This window comes from Rattus norvegicus, chromosome 10 (genome assembly GCF_036323735.1).
Source record: "Rattus norvegicus strain BN/NHsdMcwi chromosome 10, GRCr8, whole genome shotgun sequence".
Classification (NCBI taxonomy): Eukaryota; Metazoa; Chordata; class Mammalia; order Rodentia; family Muridae; genus Rattus; species Rattus norvegicus.
Window position 1 is genome coordinate 57,506,471 of NC_086028.1, and position 25,030 is coordinate 57,531,500.

The 25,030-nt window shown below is 52.4% G+C and overlaps 1 protein-coding gene and 1 long non-coding RNA gene across 2 annotated transcripts; one reads left to right on the plus strand and one right to left on the minus strand.

Moving 5' to 3' along the window:
- Positions 1–402: 402 nt before the first annotated feature.
- On the minus strand, positions 403–21,580 carry Smtnl2 (smoothelin-like 2). The gene is made up of 8 exons (NM_001190998.1): positions 21,128–21,580; positions 13,958–14,045; positions 13,058–13,297; positions 12,444–12,519; positions 11,383–11,562; positions 10,349–10,466; positions 9,965–10,116; positions 403–1,533 (listed from the first exon to the last, which is right to left on the minus strand). The coding sequence occupies exons 1-8, from the start codon at positions 21,515–21,517 to the stop codon at positions 1,407–1,409; spliced, it is 1,371 nt and encodes a 456-aa protein (NP_001177927.1). The 5' UTR covers positions 21,518–21,580; the 3' UTR covers positions 403–1,406.
- On the plus strand, positions 13,294–19,240 carry LOC134480820 (uncharacterized). Its single transcript, XR_010055672.1, has 2 exons — positions 13,294–14,210; positions 16,197–19,240. It is a non-coding gene; the product is annotated as an uncharacterized LOC134480820 (long non-coding RNA).
- Positions 21,581–25,030: the final 3,450 nt, after the last annotated feature.

Below are 25,030 nucleotides of genomic sequence, written 5' to 3' on the forward strand. Positions count from 1 at the left end.
CATATTAGGTCCTTCAAGGGAGGTTTAGAAGTCTCTGGCTAACATCCAACTCAATTATAAAATGAAGCTTCAGTCTTAGGGAAGAATAAGCTAAGGCCTGTAGCTTTGTGGACTCTAACGGGGTTTCTATCCAAATTCCACTGCCAAACATCTGTGAAATAAAACCAGCATTCCTTGATGGGCTTCCACGAAAGGGACCACCCCAGGGGCAGGGGCAGGAGGGGCTCAGTGGTGAGAGCATGCCTGCATATTAGAAGACATGGGTTCAACCCCCCAACCCCTTGCATTATAAAAAGAAAGAAAGAAAGGAAGAAAGGAAGGAAGAAAGAAGGAAAGACACACACACATGCATGTGTGCACACATACACAAAACAAAAACAATGACCACTCGAAACTATCAACTTTGGGCCACTTTTTATCATAATATATTTGCCAATATCTAAGGGACAGATCGGCAGGGGGTACATTTTCCGTTCACAATCCTTCAACATTGAAATGGCTGAGGGACAAGTACATTGGTAGACAGTAAATGTCATTTTCAGCCTCCCAGGCCAGTGGTTTTAAATACATAAACAACTAAGGTATGATTTCAGTAGACCTCTGTTTAAACCTATGCAATCTCTTACTGCCCAACCCTCCTCCCCGTTTCCCAAACAGAAATAACAAACCCAAGCAAAGACTGACACATCTTTTGTGTACAAACAGGTCAGTGGCATAGATGCAATCCTTTTTTATAAATACTTGGAGCAAATGGGAATCTCTCATTGCTCAGGACCTATCTATCCTTCCTCCCTGGGCACCCGAGTAACCATTCCTTAGCTAGACACTTGTGGGGTCTCCTGTGAGTACCAGAAGCCCCTCTGGGTCTAGGTGGAAACCTTGCCACCTCCCCACAGAGAAGAGATGATAGGAAGATAATCTGCTACCCAGGTCCTGGGGCTGACTAATCTGTTTCCTGGCAGTGGCCCAGAGGGAGAGGAGAAAGGGACCAACAAGAGTGTGAGGAAGTTTAAAACAAAACAAAACACACCTCTGGTATTTTGATAGGAAAAAAAAAAAAGGAAGAAAGAAAACTTGATAATCAATGGAACCCTGTCCAGCCAATATATCAAATTCACCAGAGGGGAAACCATGAGCACTCCCCATAGGAAGATCATTACTTAGCACCAATTTCTTTGACTCTCGAGTTTTGCCTTCTCCTTCCAGCCCTTGGCTGTGAGGGGCTGTGGGGCTCAGCTTAGCCTCATCAATACTTTTAATCAGTAACTGAGTGTGAGGGGCACGTGGTCACATGTCAGAGAACAAATAACAGCTCACACCAGAGAGGCAGCTCCCCTCCTGTGGGTCAGGCTGCCATGGGGGAACATGAGGGACCTCAGAGTCTCTTCTCCTGGCCACTCCAGGCTTTACTCAAAGCGACGCAGGTGGTTGTAGAGCGACTGCACGTAGGTGAAAACGCACATGGGGTCCGGCTTGCGGCCCATCACCATCATATCCTCCACTTCAATGAGGCGCTCACAGTTGGCCAGATTCCTGAAACACAGAAGCCCCATCAATGCATGGTCCCCATGAGCAACAACCAGTGCCACCACTGGGCGATTATTATCACTGTCCCCAAACAGGATTTGCCTTGAGCCTGCGGCGCTCAAGTACACACCGGAAGGGAATCAAGGTCTCTATAGAACCCTGGGAGCTGCTGAGTCCATGGGGTATTTCCCAGACTCCCACAGACGCAAACCACCTATGCAGTTCATATAGAAGTAAGAAAATGGGCTGGAGAGATGGCTCAGCGGTTAAGAGCACTGACTGCTCTTCCAGAGGTCCTGAGTTCAAATCCCAGCAACCACATGGTGGCTCACAACCATCTGTAATGGAATCCGATGCCCTCTTCTGGTGTGTCTGAAGACAGCTACAGTGTACTTATATATAATAAATAAATAAATCTTTAAAAAAAAGAAGTAAGGAAATGACACATCAGCATCACGTGGAAAATTGACAAGAACTGTGAAAGCAAATGTAAAATGGAGGCAAAAATGATAAATTTGTCCATCTGCTTCCTCAAACAGTATGTTTGTTCTTATTTTATTTATTTGTTTATTCTCTCTGTGAAGCCTTGTCTGTCCTGCTACTCGCTCTGTAGACCAGCCTGGCCTCAAACTCACAGAGATCTGCCTGCCTCTGCCTCCCAGGGCTGGGATTAAAGGCATGCATCACCACAGCCCAGCTATTTTTGTGGGTTTTTTTTTTTTTTTTTTTTTTTTTTTGAGATGGGAGCTCACTGTGTAGCCCAGCATAGCCAGCATAGCCCTAAACTCATGGTTCCCCTGACCAAGCCTCCTAAATGGTGGGATTATGATAATGTACCTTCATGCCCAGCTCTGAAATAGTTTTTAAACTTAAACAAACAAACAAACAAACAAACAAAAAGACAATCCAGGGGACAGAGAGATGGCTCAGTAGTTAAGAGCCTTTACTGCTACACAGAGGACCTGAGCTCAGTTCCAAGAGCCCCCATCAAATGACTCATAACCATGTGTAACTTCAGGGTACCTGAGCAGTTCTGGGGCACTGGAGCTCATGGACACACAGCCATGTGTGGATAGACACAGCTACACAAAACAAAACAAAGAAGCAAATAGACAAAAACCATGGTCCAGCCTTGTACTGCGTGCAGCCCTTTGGTCCTAGCACTTGGGAGGCAGACACAGCTGGATCCCTAAGTCTGAGGCAGGCCTGGTTGACCTAGTGAGTTCTAGGCCATCCAGAGTTACAAAATGAAAGCCAGCCTTAACAAAACAAAACAAAGGTAAGACCATGACTCACAGAGCTGGAGACGTAGTTCATTCAGTGCCTGCCTTGCAAACACAAGGGCCTGGTAAAATCTCCAAAATCCAAGTTTAAAAAAAAACAAACAAACCAGGCATAGTGGTGCACACTTGTATCCCAGCCCTGGGGGGAGGGGACAGTCGGAGGCAAGCAAGTCCCTGGGGCTCACTGACCAGCCAGCTTAGCCTGCCTGATGAGCCCCAGGCACCTTTGATCTTTGACCTACACACATGCGCATACACACATGACCCACAGTAAGGAAGGGGAGTTTACCCGTGACTCAGCAAATACATACATGCTATTGACCCTCTGTAACCACAGACTCTGCATTCATGGATTCAACAAACCTTATATCAAAAATATCTGTTGCCCTCTTCAGTCCTCTGCAAAAAGTGTATCAGAACTAAAAACATGAACCCATTAGAACAGCTCTCCTGGGGAGACGGCTCAGTGGGTAACAGTATTTGCAATGAGGATCTGAGTTCAAATCCCCAGCACCCACAAAAAAGCTGAGCATGGCCAGGCATGGTAGTGCATCCCTTTAATCCCCGCACTTAGGAGGCAGAAGCAGGAAGATCTCTGTGAGTTTGAAGCCAGCCTGGTCTACAAAACAAGTTCTCAGATAGCCAAGGCTACACAGAGAAAACCTGTCTCACAAAACAAAACAAGAAAAGCTGAGCAGGGATGCACACGTCTTTAACCCCAGCACCACAGGAGCAAAGACAGGCAGATCCCGGGAGTTCGACAGTTAACCAGCCTATATGAAATGGTGAGCTGCCAGTTCTGTGAGACCCTGGCTCAAGTCACAAAGTCAGAAAGCAATAGAGGAAGTCACACATTATCTTCCTCTGGCATTTTGCATGCACACATGTGGGTGGGTACACACACCCACACACTAATGTATAAGCACCCATGCAAAACATACACACACATATACATACACATACACACACACATACATACATACAAACATACACACACATGCACACACACATACCATACACACATGCACATATACACATGTGTATGCACGCACACATACGTACACACACATACAAACATACACATAAATACACACACGCATGCACAATACACATATAACATACACACACACATACACATAAGGATGCACACATACATACATGGCAGAGCAGATAACGGGGGAAAGAACCTGGATATGAAATATAAACTGCTAGTCGGATGCCAATGCTGGCGACCCTGTCACCTGTCAGTACCCGTTTCCTGGGCAGTCAGTCAGAATCAGCCTCTGCTCACCCTGACTCCCAGCAGGCTTGCTGAAAGGCTATGCCTCCATATTGTCTTTATTCCCCAGAGCCTGACCAGATGGGAGACCCCAGCAGGCAAGTCAGGAATCCTCCATCCCATCCCAGAGTTTGCAGCCAGTTCAGCACAATTCACACAACACTTTCACAGAACAGTTCCCTGGGCAGCCTGCTCCCCAGACAAAGACTGTAACATTAGCAGCAGCTGGGCTCTGCTCTGGAGAGCTGGCCAGAAACCAAATGTCAAAGCGAAATGGAGACATCTGTCCCGGATCCCATTCCCGCCTCCCGTCTCCCCCTGGGGCTGCAGAGGGTGACCTGTAAGGGAACCCAGAGGTTACAAGATGGTGACAAGTGGGTTTGGCACCCTTTCTCCCCAAAAAAGACCAAGGCAGGGTTTGGTGTCAGAGATGTCGGCATACAAAGGTGCCCTGTAGCCAAGATTTGAAAATTCTTGAATCCTTCGGAGGCTGGGGACCTGAGTTCACCTTGAGATGTTATCGCTTGTCATGTGGTACCCCACCATGACATTGCAGGGAGAACCCCAGTCCCACATCCTCTCTCTCTCTCAGGCCTCACAAACCCCCAGGTGCATGCAAACCAAGCCGCATGAGCCTATATTGTCCACTGACAGTGGTAGCTTCCACGATCCCTTTGATGGTCTTTCATCAAAGGACAGCACTAGAAGCCTGGGACGTCAGCTTTGGAAGAGACTTAGACACTACCTTGTCTGTATGAAGACTCTCTCCCTCTTCCCTCCCACAGGCCCAGGGCTGTTCTGACCCCTCTGCAGGAGGCTCTGGCCACCAGGAAACTGTTCCTTAGGTCACAGATGTTCTTTGGCTTCCTGGTACAGTTCACCTCTCACTCCCCTCCACAAGAAAGCCCTTCTCCTGTTGGAATAAACCTTCGCACCTATGTCTCTCCCTAAACTGAGATCTGCTTTCTGCACCTCCCCTGAGGATACTCTCCCCAAGTGCATCCTGACTCCTCTCTAGGCCACTTCAAGGATATTCAGAATGGCTGGCTTGTCCCAGATGTCCCTGACCCGTGCAGAAGGTATCAAGGAAACCCCTCCTTCCTTCTAGAGACTTCAGACATGCTCCAGCAAACTCCTCCATGCCCTGTCCAGAAAGAAAGTCTTCCAGATAAGGGTAGCTACAAAGATGATGGGAGTGAAGGCCTCACCCTGGTGTCACCCTCCACTGCCCTGACAGCAAATCATGGACAAAGTGTTGGCGGTCCCTGCAGGAGGACAGAGAACTGGTCCCCACCCTGCCACACTGTCATTTCTAAGTGGAGCAGTCGGGGTGAGTGCAGTTTCTAAGACAGAACCACAGCACACCATGCAGTCAACATCTCTGAGTACTCTCTTTCCTCAACCACCTCTGCCCTTCACTCTACCCCTTCTCTAAGGAGCTCCATTTCTCCAGCCCACGGGTCCAACAGTATCCATCCCTGCCTTTGATGCTATTGCCTGGCTCGGAGCTGACCCTTGAGGGCACTTTCCTTTCACCCCAGCTTGCCCCTTCAGGTAGAATATGCTCCTTCAGAGACACCATGGTGTCAGCTACAATGGCAGCAAGATTCCTCGAACTGCTGACAGGAAAGCACGGGACTTAGTGATCTGCAGCTGTCTGTCTCCCAGAACACAGAATCCAAGACAGGAACAGCTACTGCTGACTTCTATTAAAATATGTAAGTGTCAAAAAACTGGAGGCCCCAATTGGCCTTTCCATCTAAAAGATGTGCTTTTGTCACAGTGACCTAAACTTGTTTTAAGTAATGCAAACTACATGGAGAAGTCCACACAGCTCGGATGACGTCAAGTGTCACCCACAGCCTGAAGCAGGGGTGATGCTGGCTTACTACAACACACATTTTACTCTTTATTGCATCTTCAGCGACCCCGGATCATGGAGGAGGGGCTGGGGTAAGTTTTAAGACTGCACTAAAAGCAGACCAGGGGTGGGACCGCTGCCTCCCATCTGGTTTTAGACAGGGACACATGGGCACTGCAAATAGCACTCAAGCCCCTTCTGCTGCGTGTAACTGGAGAGCAGGGGCATTCCGCACAGGGCAAGCGGGAAGCCTTGGGCTGCGTGTCCTGCGGCTTCCCGTGCTATGGGCTGGGGTGGGAAGGAAAGGTTCAGAAGGGTCAGGCACCCACCCTGCATTGCCCTTTCCATAAAAGGAGCTGCTCTGCCCTTGTTCCAGGCCCTAAACACCTGTCAGGCGAGGGACGCCATCGCTGTCAGCAAGACATCACTCACACAGATTAGGAGACAAGGAACCGCTGGGCCCAGAAATTACAGAGAGTAGGGGTGGTATACACATTTGCTCCCAAGACTCCTGGTGCATTCTATGCCCTGAAGACACTTGCTCATGGAAAGTTATGGAAGTGCTCCTTTTCTGGATGAACAGTTTAAGAACACTATCAGTGGGCACTTTTTCTTCCAAAGGTCATGCCTTGGTTGGACACCAGGCTCCTCTCAGCTTGGGCTGTCTGTTCCCAAACCTGTCTCTTTGAGACGCCTTCTGCATTCGTGGCTCCCAAAGACTTCCAAGGGTACCATGATCCATCAGTTGCTGCTGGCTAACCTATGATGCTGACTTTGGCTCCAACGTCCTCAGGCAAGTGTCCCATGCAGCTTTTCTAGCCAGCTACTGTCCAAGAAACCAAAGATCTAAGCGTACTGCCTTCCCAGAAGACCCTGGGAAGCAAGCCCACCTCCACAGCCTTCTCTCCCTTGTACCTGGGAGACAATCCCACAGATGACTCATAAGGGGAGGTACTTTCCCAGGCACTGAGTAAGCTTCCCACACAGACCTGCCTCTGATGGCCCTCCCTACTCTTTGCAGTCACCGAAAAAGCCAGAAGTCATCTCAGAGGCCCCATCACACCCCGCTCCCCTCCCCAGCTGGGAGCAGACTCAGGCCACCAGGAGGTAAGGCCAAGGTCCTATCCTGCTGTTTGCTCGGGGAGAGAAGGGAGACAAAACCTGGCCCAGCCACCACCACCCTCCCCCGAGGTTGAGAATAGAAGAAACATCTGTGTGGAGTCTGGAGACACTGCGCTCACAAACCTCCGGCTGGGAAAGCACGTCCCAGAGTAACTCTGGCCCTAATTGCCTAGGGAAGTTATGTATGCTCCTCAGAACATGGGGCACTGGGCCACCCCCACGTTGCCTAAGACTGTCCCTCTCCCCGCTACAACCCAGTTGGATCATTGGCTCTAGGTGACCAAGGTGGCCAGGGCATAAACTGGCTCTGTCTAGCCCTCTAGATTTCATGACAAAGAATTCCCGTAAGCTAAACCTAGCCTCTTTGACTTGGGTGAGTTTGGGGGTATGTAATGGGAACCCTGATCCCAAACATTGTAGTCTGAATTTTGACAGCCGTCACTCCAGAGTTTCAAGCAGCCGGGCCTCTTCCTATGAACCACCCCTCTCGACCGCGCGCCACGACCCTTGGCCCAAGTCCACCATCGTCTGGATCCAGTTGCGTAACACACCCATCCAAGCTGTTTCTGCTATTAGGATGACAGCTAATCCCTAGCAGCCAAGAAAGGGAAGGCTTTGAAAGTACACAAGGCGTTCCTCTGATCCCAAAAGAGACCTAGAATTCAAATCAACACAACGGGCATGGACCCCTATCCCCAAGCCTCAGGTTGAAGAGCTGAGAGCCAGAGCCCCCATTCTGCTCACAGGAAGCACGTCTGCCTCAGAGAAGGACAGTGGCCATGGCTTCAGGCAGGCTTCCAATACCAAGCATGGGTTATGAGACCCTTTGCTCCGTCCCCTCCTTCTCTGTCCAGGCTTAGGTCCTAATGTGGAGGACCAGAGCTGGGGAGCTTGGGCAGGAAATGGAATGAAGATAGCACCTCCCCCAGCCCAATCTCTGAGGTCAAGTAAAGATGTGCGGCCTGAGGGCACAACCAGGACAAACATAGTCAGTCCCTCAGAGGCTGCAAGAGGAAGCACAAAGGCACAAAGAACAACTCTGGAGCTGGCCTTCCTTCTCTCTACTCTTCAGAGAGCACCAGGAAGGCCGGAGTATTACTGTCTGTGTCCTGCTCTCTTCTTCAGGAGCCCTGTGGTGATGCCCTGATCCTCTGACCCGGGTTAACCAACCAGAGGCCTTGCAAGGGCCAAGGACAGGAGGGGCAAGGAAGTCAGAGCATTTATCAGGGCAGGCCCCTCCCTGCCCGGTCCCAGTAAGCTGGCTGCATGAGTCCTTGGCTTAGCTCCTCTCAGGTACACTCAGCTCCAGCAACAACAGGCCTAGAGCTTGTAATACTCTCCCTCAAGGTATGCCCCAGGGTAGTACAAAGAAGGCAGGGGCCAGGTTTGAACATCGCTCGTATTTACCCAAACTCACTCAAACTGTGCCGAGGCCCAGTCACGGTAGGTACTGAGAAGTAGTACGGCTATTGAGAATGCACCGTCCCACCGCTGCTGCCTGCCCCTTCTCACATTCCCGCCCATACCCTCAGAATGAGTCTTTACAGGAAACACACCCCAGGGCTGCTCTCCTCTGACCTTAACTTGACTGGATTTAGAATCAGCATAGAAGCACACACCTCTGGGTGTGTCTGTGAGAACGTTCCCAGAGAGGTTTAACTGAGAAGACCCATCCTGAATGGAGGGGTTGCCTTATGGACTGAGGACCCTGTACCAAATGTAAAGGAAAATATGCATGGAGCATCAGCACACCTCTGTCTGTCTGTCTGTCTGTCCATCCGTCCGTCCACCCATCTATCTCTGCTTCATGCCTGTGGTGCACCTGAAATTCTTCTGTTGCCTTGCTCCCCTCAGTGACACACTCAATCCCTTTAAAACCTTCCTTCCTTGGTTGCTTTAATCAGATATTTTGTCACAGAAATAAAAAAAAAAAGCAATTAATACACGCCCTGCCCAGCTGGAACACACACCTGTGACCCACAGGGTCCTGACAACTCTCAGCGTTGCTCCCAAACGGGTTTTCCAAGCATATCCTGATCCCAGAACTGTGCTCACCTCCCCCAGGTCCTCCCCCTATGAGTGGGACATACAAGACAAGTGTTATGGTTTGAATATGGCTTGCCCCCACCCAGACACATGTTGAGGCCTGATCCCTGCTATGATAATGTTGAAAGGTAGTGGGGCTTTAAGAGTAATTTAGATCATCAGGAATCCACCCTTAGGAAGGGATTAATGTGCTTCTCAAAAGAGTGGGTGAGTTATCCCAAGAAGAGGTTGTTATAAAGCACCAAGCCCCTCCATCCGCCAATTGCTGACACAGATGACAACTGGTCCGCAACTTCCCATCATGAACACGAACAACCCTCATCAGAAGCCAAGCGGACCCCAACACCTTGCTCCTGAATGTCCAGCTTACAGAACCAGGAGCCAAAATAAACCTCCTTATGAATCACCTAGCCTCTAATATACTGTTACAGTAACAGGAAACAAGTCTAAAGCCAAAAGTGACTCCACAGACCATGCTATGACAGTATTTAGGGAGATATAATCTACATTTAAAATACACCAGGTGGTCCCAGCTTCCTGCTGAGGACCTTGACACCAGCCTAAGGGGAGGTACACAGTGCCCCTGCCCCACTGTCCCTTGGGCTCTGCTGTGGCTGCTTTCCCAGACTGTACAGCAAAGGCTGAGCACCCAGCAAGGAGGCAGGAAGAGCAGAAACAGCTCCATCACTGAGCAGTGTGTGACTCTTGTCTTACCATTCAGACAAGAGAAAGACAGACTGGATGGCCTCAAGGTCCCTAAGCTCACTGGAAAGCTGTCTGTGTGTCCTGATCTTAACCAGGGCAGAAGTTGTATTCAGGGTCTAGGCTGGGACCTGCCATACTTACTCAGCCATGGTGAAGGCCAGTTCAAAGTTCTTCTGCCTTTGTGTGGGACTCAGGGCATTGTAGTCGAAGGCATCAGGGAAGAATGAGTGCACTAGGGCACAGAAGGCCATCCCATCACTCCAGCTGGAGGAGAAATTCTGCAGGTCCACATGCTGCAAGCAGAAAAAGCAGAAGTCAGCAGGAACCCCACTCCTGACACCTAAATCAACCCTCTGAGCAGATTCTCCAGTCCCAACACAATGAACAGCAAGCCATGCTGGGTAGGTTGGGTACCACTCAGAAGATATAAGCTCCCTGCTCCCATCCCTCCCCAACCTGGCAGGATCTTGCCCCGCCAGCAAGTCGAGGGCAGGCAATAGGCCTGGCTGGTCTCCGTCCACTCACCTGATAGCCCACAGTCTTGCTGCGGCACCACTCGAGCAGGATCTGCTTGATGCTGCTGGCACTGGCCACACCGAAACTCTGCGACCTCTTTAGTTTGGCCCTGGTCTCACCTTTGCCCCTGTGGAGAGAGGGGCAAGCCTGCTGTGGGAGCCAATGAAGAGAACATCCCTACACCTTCTGGTCAGTACTCAACCCACATGCTATAGCTGTGGTCACAGCACAGTGCCACACATCAGCCATGCCGCCTCCTATCCACAACTGGCTTTCTAGCACCCCTGTTAGTATCCCTAGAGGAAGGAGAGGTCCCTGGGGAATCCCAAAACAAAGGACCTGGGTGTCATGGACCCCAACCCGCTTCCTGAACAATCTTTCCATTCTTTTCTCCCCGCCTTCCTTCTTGGCTTCGGTAGTGCCGGAAGGCAAGCTGCTGGGGCAGGGGGAGCTTCCTGGATCTGATTCCTTCAGTAGAGCGGAATATCATCCCAGAAGGACAGTAACCTGCACTCAGCAGACATCAATACCACACACTGACAAGAACCCCGAATAAATCTGCAAAGGAGGCTGCAATCTAAGGGCCTCGTCTCTAACAGGGAGTGACTGGTGAGGCCCTGGGTCCCACTGCGCCATTTCTTCTATCCTCAAGCAAGACCAGACCCACAGCTGGGCCTCCCTCTCAAGACTCTCAGGTCATGCCCAGAAAATGAAGAAGCAGTTATTCAGATGCAAGGATGGCCTAGGACACTGAGGGAGCAGAAGACTGGGGTACCTGCAAGTGCAGGGGAGCATCTCTCACTAGCCTGGCCCAGTCCTGAGCCCCACAGCCCTCTTTTCCCTACAAAAGGAACTCCTCAACCTCAGTCAGCTCTGTTAAACAGCCCTGACCTTGGCCTCTGCCTGAGAGATCTGATCCTGGGAACATCCCACTGGGAAATAGTCAGGGTTCAGCCTCGCTATGCTATGCCTGAAGGACCGTGACCGTGGTTGGGCCTGCTCTGGGAGCTCGTTGGGCTAGCTCAGCGATAGAAGATCCATACTTGCTTGCTGTGTCCTGCTCCCACTTCTCAAACAGCGCCTTCCGAGCCTGCGCCCCTGAAGTACGAGGCAGCGTCTGCGACCTCACCAGTTCCCTGCGACGCTCTCCCTGGCGAGGGGCCTGAGTCATAGCTGGAGGCTGTGAGGATGGGGGTGACTGTGGTGGGGTCACCAGTGGAGGGCTGAGGAGAAAATCATGAGGTCAGGAACACAACCAACCGGCCCCTCGCCAGGCGCTCCCCTGGGTCCCAGGTGGAACACTCACCCTGTGTGCGTGTCCACGACACACTGAGGTAGACAGCTTATACCTATCAGGGACCCCTAGACCTTGGAGAAGCAGTGGGGGAACAAGTCCCACCTGCTCAGGTCCCAACTGGTTTTGCAGGTTTCATGAACTGAGCTGCAGTTGGTAGCACACCTGGCCAGTGCACCCAACTAGGGAGGGAAAGCGGCCCCCTCTCAAGACACAACTGCCACCCCTTGGTAAGTGTCAATGCCTTGGAAGGGCAAGGGGTAGACCCAGAGCCAGACCAGGCCCCCTCCTCCACCACTTCTAGATAGGACCCTCTTTGTTAAGCCCTTGGAACAATCTGCCAGGAAGTCACAATTCCCCTTTTATTATTTAAAAAAAAAGAAATCCATCTTGCTACCCCTCCCCTATCCTCACGTCTACTTAGTCAGCCAAAGTTAGCTTTTAACCCTGAGCCTCTCTAGGTACCTGCCCTTCCTGAGGCAACAAGTACCTCACTCAGGTCCCCAGCCAGGATAGACAGCATCAAGTCAAATGTCATCCTGCCCACCTTCCTCCCAGAGAGGTTGAGACTCCCCCACTCCCTACACCACCCTGTCACTGCCCCACACACACTAGCAACATTTTAACCGACTTGTTTTGAAGGTCAAAGGAGCCAAGCGGCAGCCAACCAACCTTGGGCACCTCCCTCCCCAGCTCTAACTCTGCCTGCCAGCCTACAGCTCGGCTCTACAGTGTCTCCCTAGACGTGCAGCCCAGAGACCCCTGCAGTGCAGGTCCCAGGCAGAGCAACCTTCGGAGCCACAGACTCACCTGTCCTTGCGTTTGCCAGCTGTCACTGCTCCATACCCAGAGCCAGACAAAGACCGTGTGAAGGAGGAACTTTTCTCTATAAAACCAAGGAAAGACGGAAACAACAGACTTGGCCCTACTCAGCACCACTCTGCAGACCAGCAAGATTTAGGGCTCAGTAGGCACTATCTCAGGACAGTGACATCCAAGAAGTCCTTCCAACTGTCCCCTCCCTGCTCTTGAGGTCACAAAGCCCGGGGTCCCCAACACTGTGTGACCAAGTACTGTCCCAACACCTTCCTTGAGAAGCCAGGACAGCGCCAGCCCAAGTCATACACTAGGATATAAGACACAGGCCCAATAAAGACCTGCCAAAGACCTGCCACAGGTCCAATAAAGGTCCTGCCACAGGACCAATAAAGAAGGTAACCATGGTCTCAACCTGCCATAATCTCCCCCACTTAATGGCATCTCTGGAAAGGAATGTGGTAAGGACAGGTCTCTGGGACAGAGAATATGGTGGGCTGGGGTTTTGACTTGGGTGTCCTGAGTCTCCTGCCAACCCCCACCCAGGCCATGTCCTCTCTCACCCACCCTGAGGTGGAGTTGACCCCCATATCACCCCTTCATCATACCAGTGGGACTAGGAGTCCAAGGACTGATGGCCTCACTAGGGCTTGGGGTGAAGCCCCCCACAATAGCAGCAGATGTGGGTGACAGAGCTGAAGCTGAGGTCTCCCCAGAGAATTTCTCAGAGACTCGGGTGACAGCTGTGACCGGCTGGTGGGGCAGCCGCAAGGAGAGGCTCACAGGGCGTGGTCTAGGGGACTCCTGGGCTGATGAGGCTTGGACCTCAGAGGATCCGTTGGCTGAACCTGTAACACATGACCAACCAGAGTACATCAGCTATGGCAGACACAGACGCCTCAGATTCCCCCACATTCAGTCCAAGAGGACTCCTGCTTCTCTGAGCATTGTTCCCAGCTCCTTCAGAAAGCCTTCTGACCACTCCAGCCTCCCTTACCTCCATCACCACATATATCTTACTGCACCACTCAGACCTGATTCTCCTCAACCTCCCCTGTCACCAGCTTAGGACACTCTACCCACTTCTATTAATGGACAATTTCTCAGCCTCTGCTTGCTTTCTTCCAGAAATGGGGAAGATCCCTTCCTTAAAGTCTCACTTCTTTGTATATTTTATTTGTTTTATTTTGTTTTCTCAAGGCAGGCTCTCACCACGTACCTCTGGCTGTCCTGGAACTCACTCTGTAGACCAGGCTGGCCTCTAAACTCAGAGATCTGCCTGCCTCTGCCTCCTGAGTGCTGAGATTAAAGGTGTGTGCCGCTGCACCAGGCTCTCTGCATTTTAGGGGTTCTACTACAGACTGAATAGCTCCCCTGCAGTGTCTCTTCCTGGAGTTCAGTCTCAAGCACCTGCCCCCAAAGCCAAGAGATGGCTGGCAGAGATGGCTGGCTGAGGCCCTGAACCTCAGCTCCCACCCAGCGGCCCCGCTTCTGCTGCTGGCTCCTACCTGCATCCAGCTGGTGTCCATTCTCCATGATGCATGAGTTTGAAGTTCGTCTCGCCTCGAGGTCACTGACTTCATCATGTTCCATGCTCTGCGGGGGCACCAACACTACTGAACCCGGTCGGTGGGAGCCAGATGCCCATCCCAAGGTCCCATCAGCTGCCCACCCTAAAGGCACTTCCCCAAATCCCTACTGGTTCTGGAGGCAAAAACTTCACTCTTTTGGGGAAGAAAGGATCACACAGAAGGTACAATGGTAAGCAATGGTCCAGAAAACACACACACACACACACACACACACACACACACACACACACACACCAGACGATGCGTGGCAGGGCTAGGGCCCTGTCCCCTACAGCTAGGACTGTCTACATGGAAGAAGCAGATAGAGTGAGGTGCAAGGTCTTTTGGGGACAAAAATAGACATGGAGCCAAGTCACCCTGAGGCTTTTCTGACAAAGAAAGCAACCAACACAAGAGCTCCCCAGACATAGCATGTGCAGATCTGGCTGGCTCTACACACCCTCCAGGCTACAGTAGGTCTGGGGTACAGGAACAAACACAAGAGAGAGTGTCAGGAGAAACCCTGGGATCTTGGCTGAGCTACCAACCCACCAAGGGGCCTGGGTCACAACCCATCTCCTCTGGATCTCAGATCAAGAGTGGGGACAAGCTATGCAAATGGAATTTGGTCATCAAGCAAACATTGGGCCCATTTTACAGATGCTATCCTCAGGGCTCAAAGAAGGTACTCTGCATATGGAAGTGATTAGGGGAAGGGGAGGACAGCCAGAACATGTAGCCAGAGGAAAATAAACTTTCTCCCTTCCCAGCAAAGGTATCTATGACTCTAAGGTTAGGAAAAAAAAAATAAGTCTAGCAAAGGGAGACAGAGCTGTCCCTAGTCTGGAGTTCTGCTAAAATTCCATCCTGGGAAGCTTGAATGATTGGTTGGTTGGGCCTGTCCCAGATCATTCCAGGCTGTTCCTCTGATCTACAAGCTTCCCAGATGACAGTTTGTCCCTGACTCCAGGTGAATCAGGTCCTCCTATAGCGAGGTCTGGAGGTGCCTGTGTACCCATCCAAGGTGGGGATTGGGCCAGCAGGTACACAGATGGTACTGAGTCAGCCTGTGATACCTCAGGCAGTCTGCCTTCCAGGGGCAAAGAGTTCTCCAAGCAATGCACCCAAATCAGGTCCTCAGTGTGCTAAGTACCCAGTGACAGAAGCTATTCCCAGGAGAACCACTGGTGACAACAAGAGCAGAGAGGCATAAAGGCCCAGTATTGTGATCCCACACAACCCTGCAGTTCAAGCTGCCGGCTGGTCCGGACTTGAACAAGGAGCCCGTAGCATGAGTTAAGAACATATTTCAGAAGCCAGCAAAGGTGGCACTAAAGGAGACAGATAACGGCCAACTTTTTGATTTTGGGAAGATGGGTGTAAGGGGCACCAGAGACATGAGGTGGCATATCTGAGACCTAGTGTAAAACAAGGAGACATCAGTGGCCTCCACCACCTCCTGGGAGCCTTACAGATAAGCACCTGCATCTCAGGGAGCTGAGAAGGCTGTCAGCCAGGGGAGAGTAGAGCAGCCAGGGAGGTGGGAAGAAACCCAACAGAAGGCTGAGGGAGCCAGGGAAGGAAGCATGTTCAAAGGGATCCTGAGGTCAAGGAAAAGAAAGTCAAGATGAGAAAATGTGTCCTTTGTGTTTAGCCAAAGAGAGGTCACTGGTGATGGTGGCAGAAACTGGATCGGAGGTATGGAGGCCAGGGCAAGAGACAAGCTAGAGAGGGAATCTACGAGCCTCTCATGCAGATGCTCCTCCAACTGGCAAGTCCAGGAACCCCAGTTTTCCCAGGATGAAGAAGCAGGGCCACCCCAACAGACTCTGGCGAAGTGAGGCAACCATCTGTAGGGTTAGGATCCTAGGAAGGCAACAGAGGACAGAACCCAGAGCCCCAGGGTTTGGACAGGAGACCCCTCAATTTCTGTTCTAAGAGGGGGGATGGGAGAGTCAAGCTCGCCCTCCGGATCACGAGATACTTGATGCTTCTTGCACTCTAGAACTTGAGGGGAGGGGCACCTCTAGAAGCCTGAGTGCTAAGTCAGCAGCAGAAAGTGAACCAGCCTTTCCAGCTAGAAGACCATCCTCCACTGTCACAGAGGTCAAGCAGCAGCTCTGGGGTCTCTGTATCCCCCCTCCTACCCCTGACTCACCCCACTCTTGTCCAACAGGTTCCACAGGTCTAGACAAGGGCCTCAAAGGGCAAACTGATGGTGAAATCATTTTCCCAGGAATGTAAGTATCTACAACACACACCCCAGATACCTGGCCCTGCACATTAGTCTCTACCCACCACAGTACCCCAGGGGACTGGCAGAAGTAGGTCCTACACCTCAGGACTGGCCAGATTCCTAAGGGGTCTCTACAAAGCGGAGGGTCAGGGATAGAGCTGAACCAGGACTCCCAGGTTCCCCTGCCTCTGACTCCTCCAGCCCCAAACTGCAACCACTTCTGGCCTGGAAAAGGGGCTCGCCTATGTTTCAGGCCAAGGGGCTATTCTAAAATGACCTTTAACCTATCACTAAACAGAGAGGGAATGGAGCCTGGTGTAGTAAAAGGAGGTTCTCAAACTTAAACAATGGCTGAAGACTGTGATCAAGTTCACATTGGAGGCCAGGGCTCTCTTCATGACATCCAGGGCTCTGCCCACAAAGCCCCTTGTCCCTGCAGAGGAGAACTCATAGCAAGTGTTCTAGCCCAGGGGATAAGCCCCACTGCGTGCAGCTCAACCAGATGGCAGGAAGGAACAGCATAAAGCCTGGGATGAACGCCCAGTGGGACCTTCCCAGATGGCAAAGCCACCAAAGGAAAGGCTGAGACCAGCCGAGCTGGAGCAAGATCTTGTCCTAAGCCCTTGCCCACCCGAGGCTGCCGATCCATTCCCCAGGGAGCCACCATCTTCCTTATGGCTGGGGAGCCCACTCTGTGCTTGCATCAGGGCAGAAATCACAGTAGCGCCCCAGGGCTGAGGATGGGTCCTGTTGAGCTGGCCTCCTACTCCCACAGTCTCCTGTCTCAGCTCTGTATTAGAGAAAGGGAGGTGCCCTCTGAGGGAGCTGAGGCCTGGGAATTCCACAGGGGTTGGGGGAGGCAGGGGATGAGATAAATGTGGGTTTGGGGACTGAGAGATGAGAGCCTCTTATTGGAAAGCTTTTTGGGGGGTAAGGAATAGTATTGCAAGACTGATCGTCAGGGACATAGGAGCTCATACGTGGGCTCTGCACAACCCACACAGAGCAGAACCCCTACTTAGGATGGTTAAAATCGCTGCCCCAGCCCATCTCCACTCACACCACAGCTTTTGAGTACTCGATCCAAACTTCTCCACAAAGCATTAAGCCCCCTTATCACACTGGCTCTGGGAAAGGCAGGCAGATAAGGTGAGTCTGCTTTCTCTCACCATGGGGCCTCTGACACTCAGCTCTTGGCAGTTACTACTGAGGAACTGTATTGCTTTGACCGTGGGGAGCCAGCCGCTCCAGCTTAGCTCGGGATGACATTTCCAGGGAGCAATGCACTGCCAGCCTCCTGGGCCCAGGTCTGACCTCAGGCTGCAGCCATCCTCCCCAGGACCCCATCCTCCTGGTTCCCTTCTTTCTGACGGACAACAGCAGTGATTTTTTGGGACAGTTTTGTTAACCAGATCAGCTGGACAGTAACCTAACCTGCTCACTGCACTGGGTCCAAAGGGGCCAAGACAATCTCCCTAGGTTTATTACTTTATTTTTAATTATATGCATGGGGTGAGGTGCAGGTGCCTGCAGAGGACAGAGGCATTGGATCCCCCCAGAGCTAGAGTTACAGGCAATTGTGAGCTGCCTGGCATGGGTGCTGGACATGGAAATCGGGTCCTTTGCATGAGCAGTGTGCGCTCTCAGTCGATGAGCAATCTCTCCACCTCTACATCACCCCCACCATCACCCCAGCCTTGGTTCAAATGCAGGGAAACTGAGGCCCAGCTGAGAGCAGATGTCTCAAAGTATCTCCTATCTGTTCTAAGTGAAGTACTTGTCCCACAAGCCTCCTGCGGAGTCCCCCCTAGTTATTTCACCAGACTGTCTGCCCTCTTCCTCCTCCAAGGCTTCCGGGACCATCTCACTGCCTCCTAGGCACACGCTTTTAAGGTCTGTGTGTTCCAAAGTGAGTGAACTGATCAACCCCTTCTGAACACTTTCATGCTGGATTCAGCCCATCTCTAGTCCCCATACTGGGGGAGGGGGGGAGTAAAATACCTGTCTCCACAAGTTCTGGTTACAAACCAAGAGGGGCAGCCAATATTGGCTTGTAGTCACAGGATGGAACCCTCACACCAACGCCCTACCACAGATACAGAATGAGAAACCAGACAGCCCTCCTTCAGGCACCCATCTGGGACTCTGTCCATCATCCTTGTTCGTAGGCAAGCGGTACCCACTACCACAAACTCGCTCAGAGCCTGCATGGCTGTTCCTGGGGGAGTACATCTTGGGGTCAGGCAAGGGGGTTAGCCATAGGCCCATGGGTCCAACTGGAGACAGGCCATCCTCCACCCCTAATGTTCAGCTACAGGTGCTACTCTTTGCCCTAGGACATTTCTCAGGTCCTCAGACTACTGTGCAGCTCCTGAGCCCTTGTCCTTAGTCCCGAGAGGCTGGAGCATCCTTGCTGACCCCAGAGTCTCCCCAGCTTAAGCCTCTCTCTCTCTCTCTCTCTCTCTCTCTCTCTCTCTCTCTCTCCCTCCCTCTCCCCCTCTCTCTCTCTCTCTCTCTCTCTCTCTCTCTCTCTCTCTCTCTCTCTCTCAGCCAAAGAGCACCCTGTCTGCTGCTGACTCCTACTCTGGGACTCCTGTCCCAGGTAGCTCACCTGACTCATCCCTTCTGCTTGGACCATCACAGTTAAGTTGCCTGTGGCGGCCTAATTCCTTAGAATTGAGACATTCTCTCTCAGAGGGAAGGGGAGGGCCCATAAACACTTGGGAAAGCCGCTGAACACAACACAGGGGGCTAACTCACAAGGTCCTTCCCTGAGTTAGATACTGGCCAGGACCTTCCCTGAGGTTAGACGTAAACAACGATGGAGAGAGAAGACTGGCCAAGCTGCCTGCTGCCTGCAGGTCGTGCAGCTTCCCAGAGGCACCACCCTTGCTAGTGTGGGCTTTTGATCTTACAGCCTTTGAGTTACTCACGCTCCTGTAAATAACCCCAATAAACTAATTGGCTCACCAAGCCAGTCTTGAGTACTGTCTTTGGAGTGAAGTGATGTTTGTTCACATGTTCCAGGGATGAGTCGCACACTCATCTCCAGTCACCCTCTAACCCGCCATCCACTCCTGAGGATGGGTAGGTACTAGGATCAAGGAGGACCCTGCTCCTCCCCACTGAGCTCCCCAAACAACTCTACCTGGTGAATAACGGCAAATCCCCATTTAAAACAGTCACAGCTGGAGAAACAAACACACACGCATGCACGCACACCATACACATACACATGCACACACACCATACACACACACATGCACACACACACATGCACACGCACACACACACCATACACACACATATATATGTGCATGAATCCCCAGGGAACTCAGATTGTTTTTTTCTTAAAACTTGAACAGGGGCTGGAGAGATGGCTCAGCCGTTAAAGGCTAGGCTCACAACCAAAAACTTGAACAGTTGCCTCCAGAAATAGGTATTAAAACTTCAGCAGCAAATGATGGCACAGTGTTTTAGGCACATGTGACATTCCCAGTGGCAGGTTTATACTACGGGCATGCAGGTCATCACAGTCACAGGGCAGATTTAAGTGTTTCCATATTCCTAGACACTTCCTGTGGAACACGGGAACACCAGGCGTTCTGCCCCTACCCCCAAAGGCCATTTCCTCTGCTAACTTTGAGGCCTTCACAACTCATCCCCTGTACACCTGCAGGCTGCACTCTGACTTTGAACACTTTCGGCCGCTCCGAGGCACCATGCATAGTGCAACAGATGCAGCAAGAGCAGAGCCTCCATCACCACGCCCTCCTCAAATACCCAATGCCAAAGGACCAGAGTCTAGAGCAGGGTATCTTTGCCCACTCTACTGCCACTGCTCAGTCTGGGGTCACCTCCACCCAGGCTGAGACCTCTAGGGGCAAGGATTTATCTGATGTCCTCCTGCAGAGGCTCACAGCAGATCTAAGGGCCTTGGGAATGCACCAAGGCAGGGGGCAGGTGCAGTGTACTCAGACCCTGGAGCTTGAAACCCACCCACCCCCACCCCTCCCACTCGTCCCACCCCTCCACCCCCACCCCCACCCCAAGCAAATTCCGGGTCAGGATGGAAAATGCCACCCAAGGGCCACTGCACACACCATGGAAACATTCTAACAAGGCTCTGCCACTCCAGGAGGCCGTGACCAATGTGTTAAGATTGGTCCACACGGGCCTCTGCCCAGTCACTGACCCTAGAAATCTAGACACAGCTAAAGGCCAGTTCCCCTCTCCGTCCGTTTCCAGTAAAGAATCTGCCCTCTGCAATGTTGAGTTCCCAAACAGTTGCTGAGCAGCCTGGACCAGACTGCGCGCACGCGCGCACACACACACACACACACACACACACACACACACACACACACACACACACACACACACACAGAGGCAATTCAATCAGGGTTAATCTACAACCGGAATGGTCAGGCCTCAGTGAAGCTGCAACACAGGACGCGTGAACAGAACCGGTGTAGGAGACAGGTAAAGGATGCTGACCTTTCCAACTTGCAGGTGAGGCCCCAGGTGACAGTAAACTATCAAAGACTGAACCCTGGCGTCCCAAACTCTTTAAAGTCATGGGACAGATGGGAGAGGGCAGATCTCAAGGCAAAACCACCATCCGGGAGAGGTGCAAGACAGGTGCAGAGGGCCTATTATGACAATGTTTCTCCTGTCCTTTCTAGTTCTGGAGAACTAGTGTAATCCAGGCTATCAAGTCCCAGCGGCAGGTGGAGGTATAGCTCTCTGACTCGAGTACGCTCGGCAGCGCACGCACTCGGAGCTGATGGGCGGCACCAACTTCCCAACCCTACTTCCCTAGGCACACTCCTAGACGCTCACACCCCGCGCGCCGCACCCCCGGGGCTCACCGGGCTTCGACCGGACAGCGAGAATGTAGCATGACTGGAGAAGCGCGCGGTGCCCAGGCGGGGGGCGCGGTCTGTAACCGTGGTCGCTGGAGGCGGACTAGGCGTGCCGGGTGCAGGGGACACACCAGTCGCCAAGCCCAGCGCCTCCACCTGGCGGGTCAAGCGTTCGAGCTGCGCCTGCAACCTCTGGTTGTCCCGCTGCAGCTCGGCCACAGTGCGAGCCAAGGGGCCAGCCAGGCGCAGCGCCTCGGCCACGCGCCGCTCCACGCCGCGCTGCAGCCCCTGCATGTCCTCGTGCAGCGCACGCACGGCACCCTCCAGCGCCGCTTCATAGCGGCCCAGCGCCTCGCGCACCGTGTGCGCCTCCTCGGCGTCGGGGGTTGGCTCCATGGCGGAGCAGAGCGCACAGATCGGACAGCCGGCAGAACACGGGAGACGAGAGACCTACAGCTTCTTGCAAGGACTGGCCGGCCGTGGCTGGCTGAGCCTGAGGGGCGGCCGGAGGGGCGGGAGCAGGGCGGGGCAGACCCCTAGAGCCCCAGGACTGGGCGCCGCGTGGGGAGGCGGGGCCGAGGGGGCGGGACAGCCCGCTACAGGACACCCCGCCCCTGGGGACCGGCCCGGCTAGTGTGGGATGCCTGGCCCCTGGAGGCACTAGTAGAGAGCTCTCCCTCTCTCCTTTGCAGGGATGCAGATCCCTCGGATAGTAAGGAGTCCCATATCCCCTTATCCCCTTGACCTGAGAGGAGTGGTGTACAGTCCGGGGAAAGATCTGGGAAGAAGACCCTCGGAAGGACATTACTCTAGGAACAACAACCAGGAGAGTTACGCATTCACTTTAGGTCCTCACCTGCAAGGACTTGGATTCCGCTTTGGTTGGGACTCTCCCGCTGTTCAGCATCTGCACCCACCCCCTAACCCCACCACACACACACACACACACACACACACACACACACACACACACACACCATAACCGCTCTGACTCACCTTTGTATGCATCTCCAGTTGCCACCGTTACCATCCAGTTCGCAGATACTCATTTGTGAGACTTGTAAAATATATATTTTTATATATATGTATATATATGTATGATTTTATGTTGTATGAGTGTTTTGCCTGCTTGTCTGTATTTACACAGCAGGTGTGCCTGGTTCCCACAGAAATCACAAAAAGATGTCAGGATCCTCTAGCACTGGAGTTTCTGATAGTTGTGAGCCACCATGTGTGTGCTGGGAGCCTAACTCAGGGGCTTCTCTGCAAGAGCAAAAGGTGCTGTAAACTGAAGAGCTGTATGTCAGCCCCCCACCTGGGACACTTTTGCCTGGGATTTCTTGTACCAGTTCTGATATCAGGAAGAGTGAGGCAGATGGTAAAGTGCCCCTCCCATCCTCCCAGGCGCCTCTCTCTCTCTCTCTCTCTCTCTCTCTCTCTCTCTCTCTCTCTCTCTCTGTGTGTGTGTATGTGTGTGTGTGTGTGTGTGTGTGTGTGTGTGCTGCCATCCCTCCTTCCCAAGCTCAGCCAAGAACCTCTACCCACCTGCCAGCCTCCAAACCTCTCTTTTTCTCCAGCACTCCTTGTATTCCAGAGAGTCCCCTTCCAAGCCTAGAAACCCCAAACACCACCAAAGCAGGAAGGATGGAGGCAACTGTTGCTTAGAATAACAGTATGATAGATGAAAACATTTACAATAAAGATGAAACCATTTCATTCTTTGTGCAAAAAGGTTTTCCTAATTAGCTTTCTCTGAGCCCGGGCTACAGAAAGTGTCTCAAAGACTGGACAAGCCTATTGAGATGATTTATAGGAACAGGGCTTGTTCTCGTCATAGCGTTCTGCTTCCAAGGATGTCTGGGAGCCCCTAGACCCTCCTGGACTGGCCTTTCCTTCCCCAGGAGCTGGGTCAGCCTAACAGATGCTAAGGGCTGAGCCCCTCCCCCAAGCAGGGACAGGAAGGAACACTGGGTTACCTAATCCAAGGAGCTTTCCAGCAATTATTTCATGGGAAAGTCAAGTGCCAAAAGGCGTGCATGTTGCATGTCTGTGTGTATGTTCCAAGCAGCCGTCTGGACAGGGTGAGCCAAACCACTCCTTGCATTCTTTCTCCGGGTGGAATCTTTGATAGAGCCCTGGAGAGGGGCCACTGCGGGGGCTTATGTCCCAGATAGTGCTGCCCACCCTACCGGTCTGAGCCCTGGAGTCAGAGAAGTCCAACCTTTCCCAGGGAGGCAGAGGATGTCTGAGAAGGACCCAGACAGGTTAGTCCCTGACCTCCTGAGTTTGCCTCCTGGGCAGCAGCATAATATGTGGGGGTCGGGGAGGGGGGTGCGCTTGTTGAGAGTACAAAATGATCTGAGGTCCAGTCTTCTCTCTGACCATCCAGGAGAAAGTGGGTAACTGGATCTCTAGGTGAGATCCCAGGGAGTAGTAGGTCAAAGATGTAGAGATCTGCCAAGGACCCAAACATACTCTCTCAAACCTCAGCTAAGTTGTCTGGTCCTTTCTCAGACATTATGAGAAGACCTAAGGGTTGCTTTCATGGGAGGGTGGAGCAGGACTTGGAGGTCGGAAGGTTAGAGGGAACAGGAGTCAAACCATCCTCCAACCGCCTCCTTCCCACCCCCAAGTCTTGTCCCTCAGCAGTTAAACCACCTATAAACTAGAGATAAGCCTGGGGTGGTAGTAGGGTGAAGAAGATGGGGAAGGTGAGTAGGAGTCAGGGAGATGGGCATCTTGAGCCTGGACAGAGGACCAACACCACCCTCACCCTGACTCCAACACAGAGCAGTGTGTGTGTGTGTGTGTGTGTGTGTGTGTGTGTGTGTGTGTGTGTGTGTGCAAAGTTCTGCTCTCAGCCCTGGGCTCCTCTCAACCCCTCCTTGGAAACCCCTCTCTCACCACCCCCCCTCCCCGGACAGCTCCTGGCTGTGAGGGAGATGAGGGCAGACCAATCAAGCTGAACTCCTCTGCATTCACCAGCCCTGATGTCAGAGCAAGCGGAAGCCGACCTCCCACAGAGTCTTCTGGCACCTACCCTCCTGCTCCCCTCCTTGACCCCTCAGCCTGCTCGTCCCTCACAAAATCAAATCCATGCCAGGCCCAAACCCAAAGTTAGAGAAGCAGGAATCTAATGTGGAGAAACTGAGGCCAGGAGAGGAGCAGGAAATGGCTCGGAGTTGTCGGGCAAGACATTTGAAGACACAAGTAGAACTGAGAAGGGCCCTGTTCTAATTGGAGAAGTTTCCTCCCACCTCTCAGGGCACAATCAGAGTTCAGGTGGTTCTAAACAATACTTCTCTCTAGGTTGGCTAAAAGCCCAAATCCCCTGCGGTTGTTCCTCTTATGTCCCCTAGGCTCTGCCCACCCACCTGGTGGCACTTCAGCCCAGCCTCCATATGCATGGGTGCACACATATTTATGTACACGGGATATCAGTTCACAAGGCAAAAGCACAGGTCTTCCTCTGCGTCCACTCCTGGAGTAGCAACTGCCATAAACAAGTGCTTTAAAAGCAATGGATAACTGGCTGTCTGGGAAGAGGGAACCCAGCAGGACTGTTGGATGGGTGACAGAGAGGGATGAGAGGGGACAGAAAAGCAAGAGTGTTTTCCAAGTTCTGGCCTTAGGGATAGAGGGGCACCCGTCACTAAAATGAGTTCCAGAGAAAGTGTGTTCCAGGGAACTGTGGAGGCTCGTGAGCCAATCCCCATGTCACATTCAGACCCACATCAGGCTGAGTCCGAGGCTGCCGTGTATCTCACTGGAGTTCTTCCAACCCCACTGCCAGAGAAGACTCCGGCTGGAGGGCCATGGGCCAGGCTAGACCTGTTATGTCCCACGTAACAGCTAACAGCCTGGCAAGCCCGCATCATACCTGGGAGGTACATGCAGTCAGCCATCAGC

What these genes read in the sequence shown, in the direction of transcription:
- Smtnl2 (NM_001190998.1), bottom strand. Translation starts at nt 21,517, where the DNA reads ATGGAGCCAACCCCCGACGCCGAGGAGGCGCACACGGTGCGCGAGGCG. An exon ending in GAGCAGGACACAGCAAGCAA is followed by an intron (nt 10,467 to 11,382) that starts GTATGGATCTTC and finishes CTCTCTCCACAG; the next exon opens with GGGCAAAGGTGAGACCAGGG. An exon ending in GCAAGACTGTGGGCTATCAG is followed by an intron (nt 10,117 to 10,348) that starts GTGAGTGGACGG and finishes TTCTGCTTGCAG; the next exon opens with CATGTGGACCTGCAGAATTT.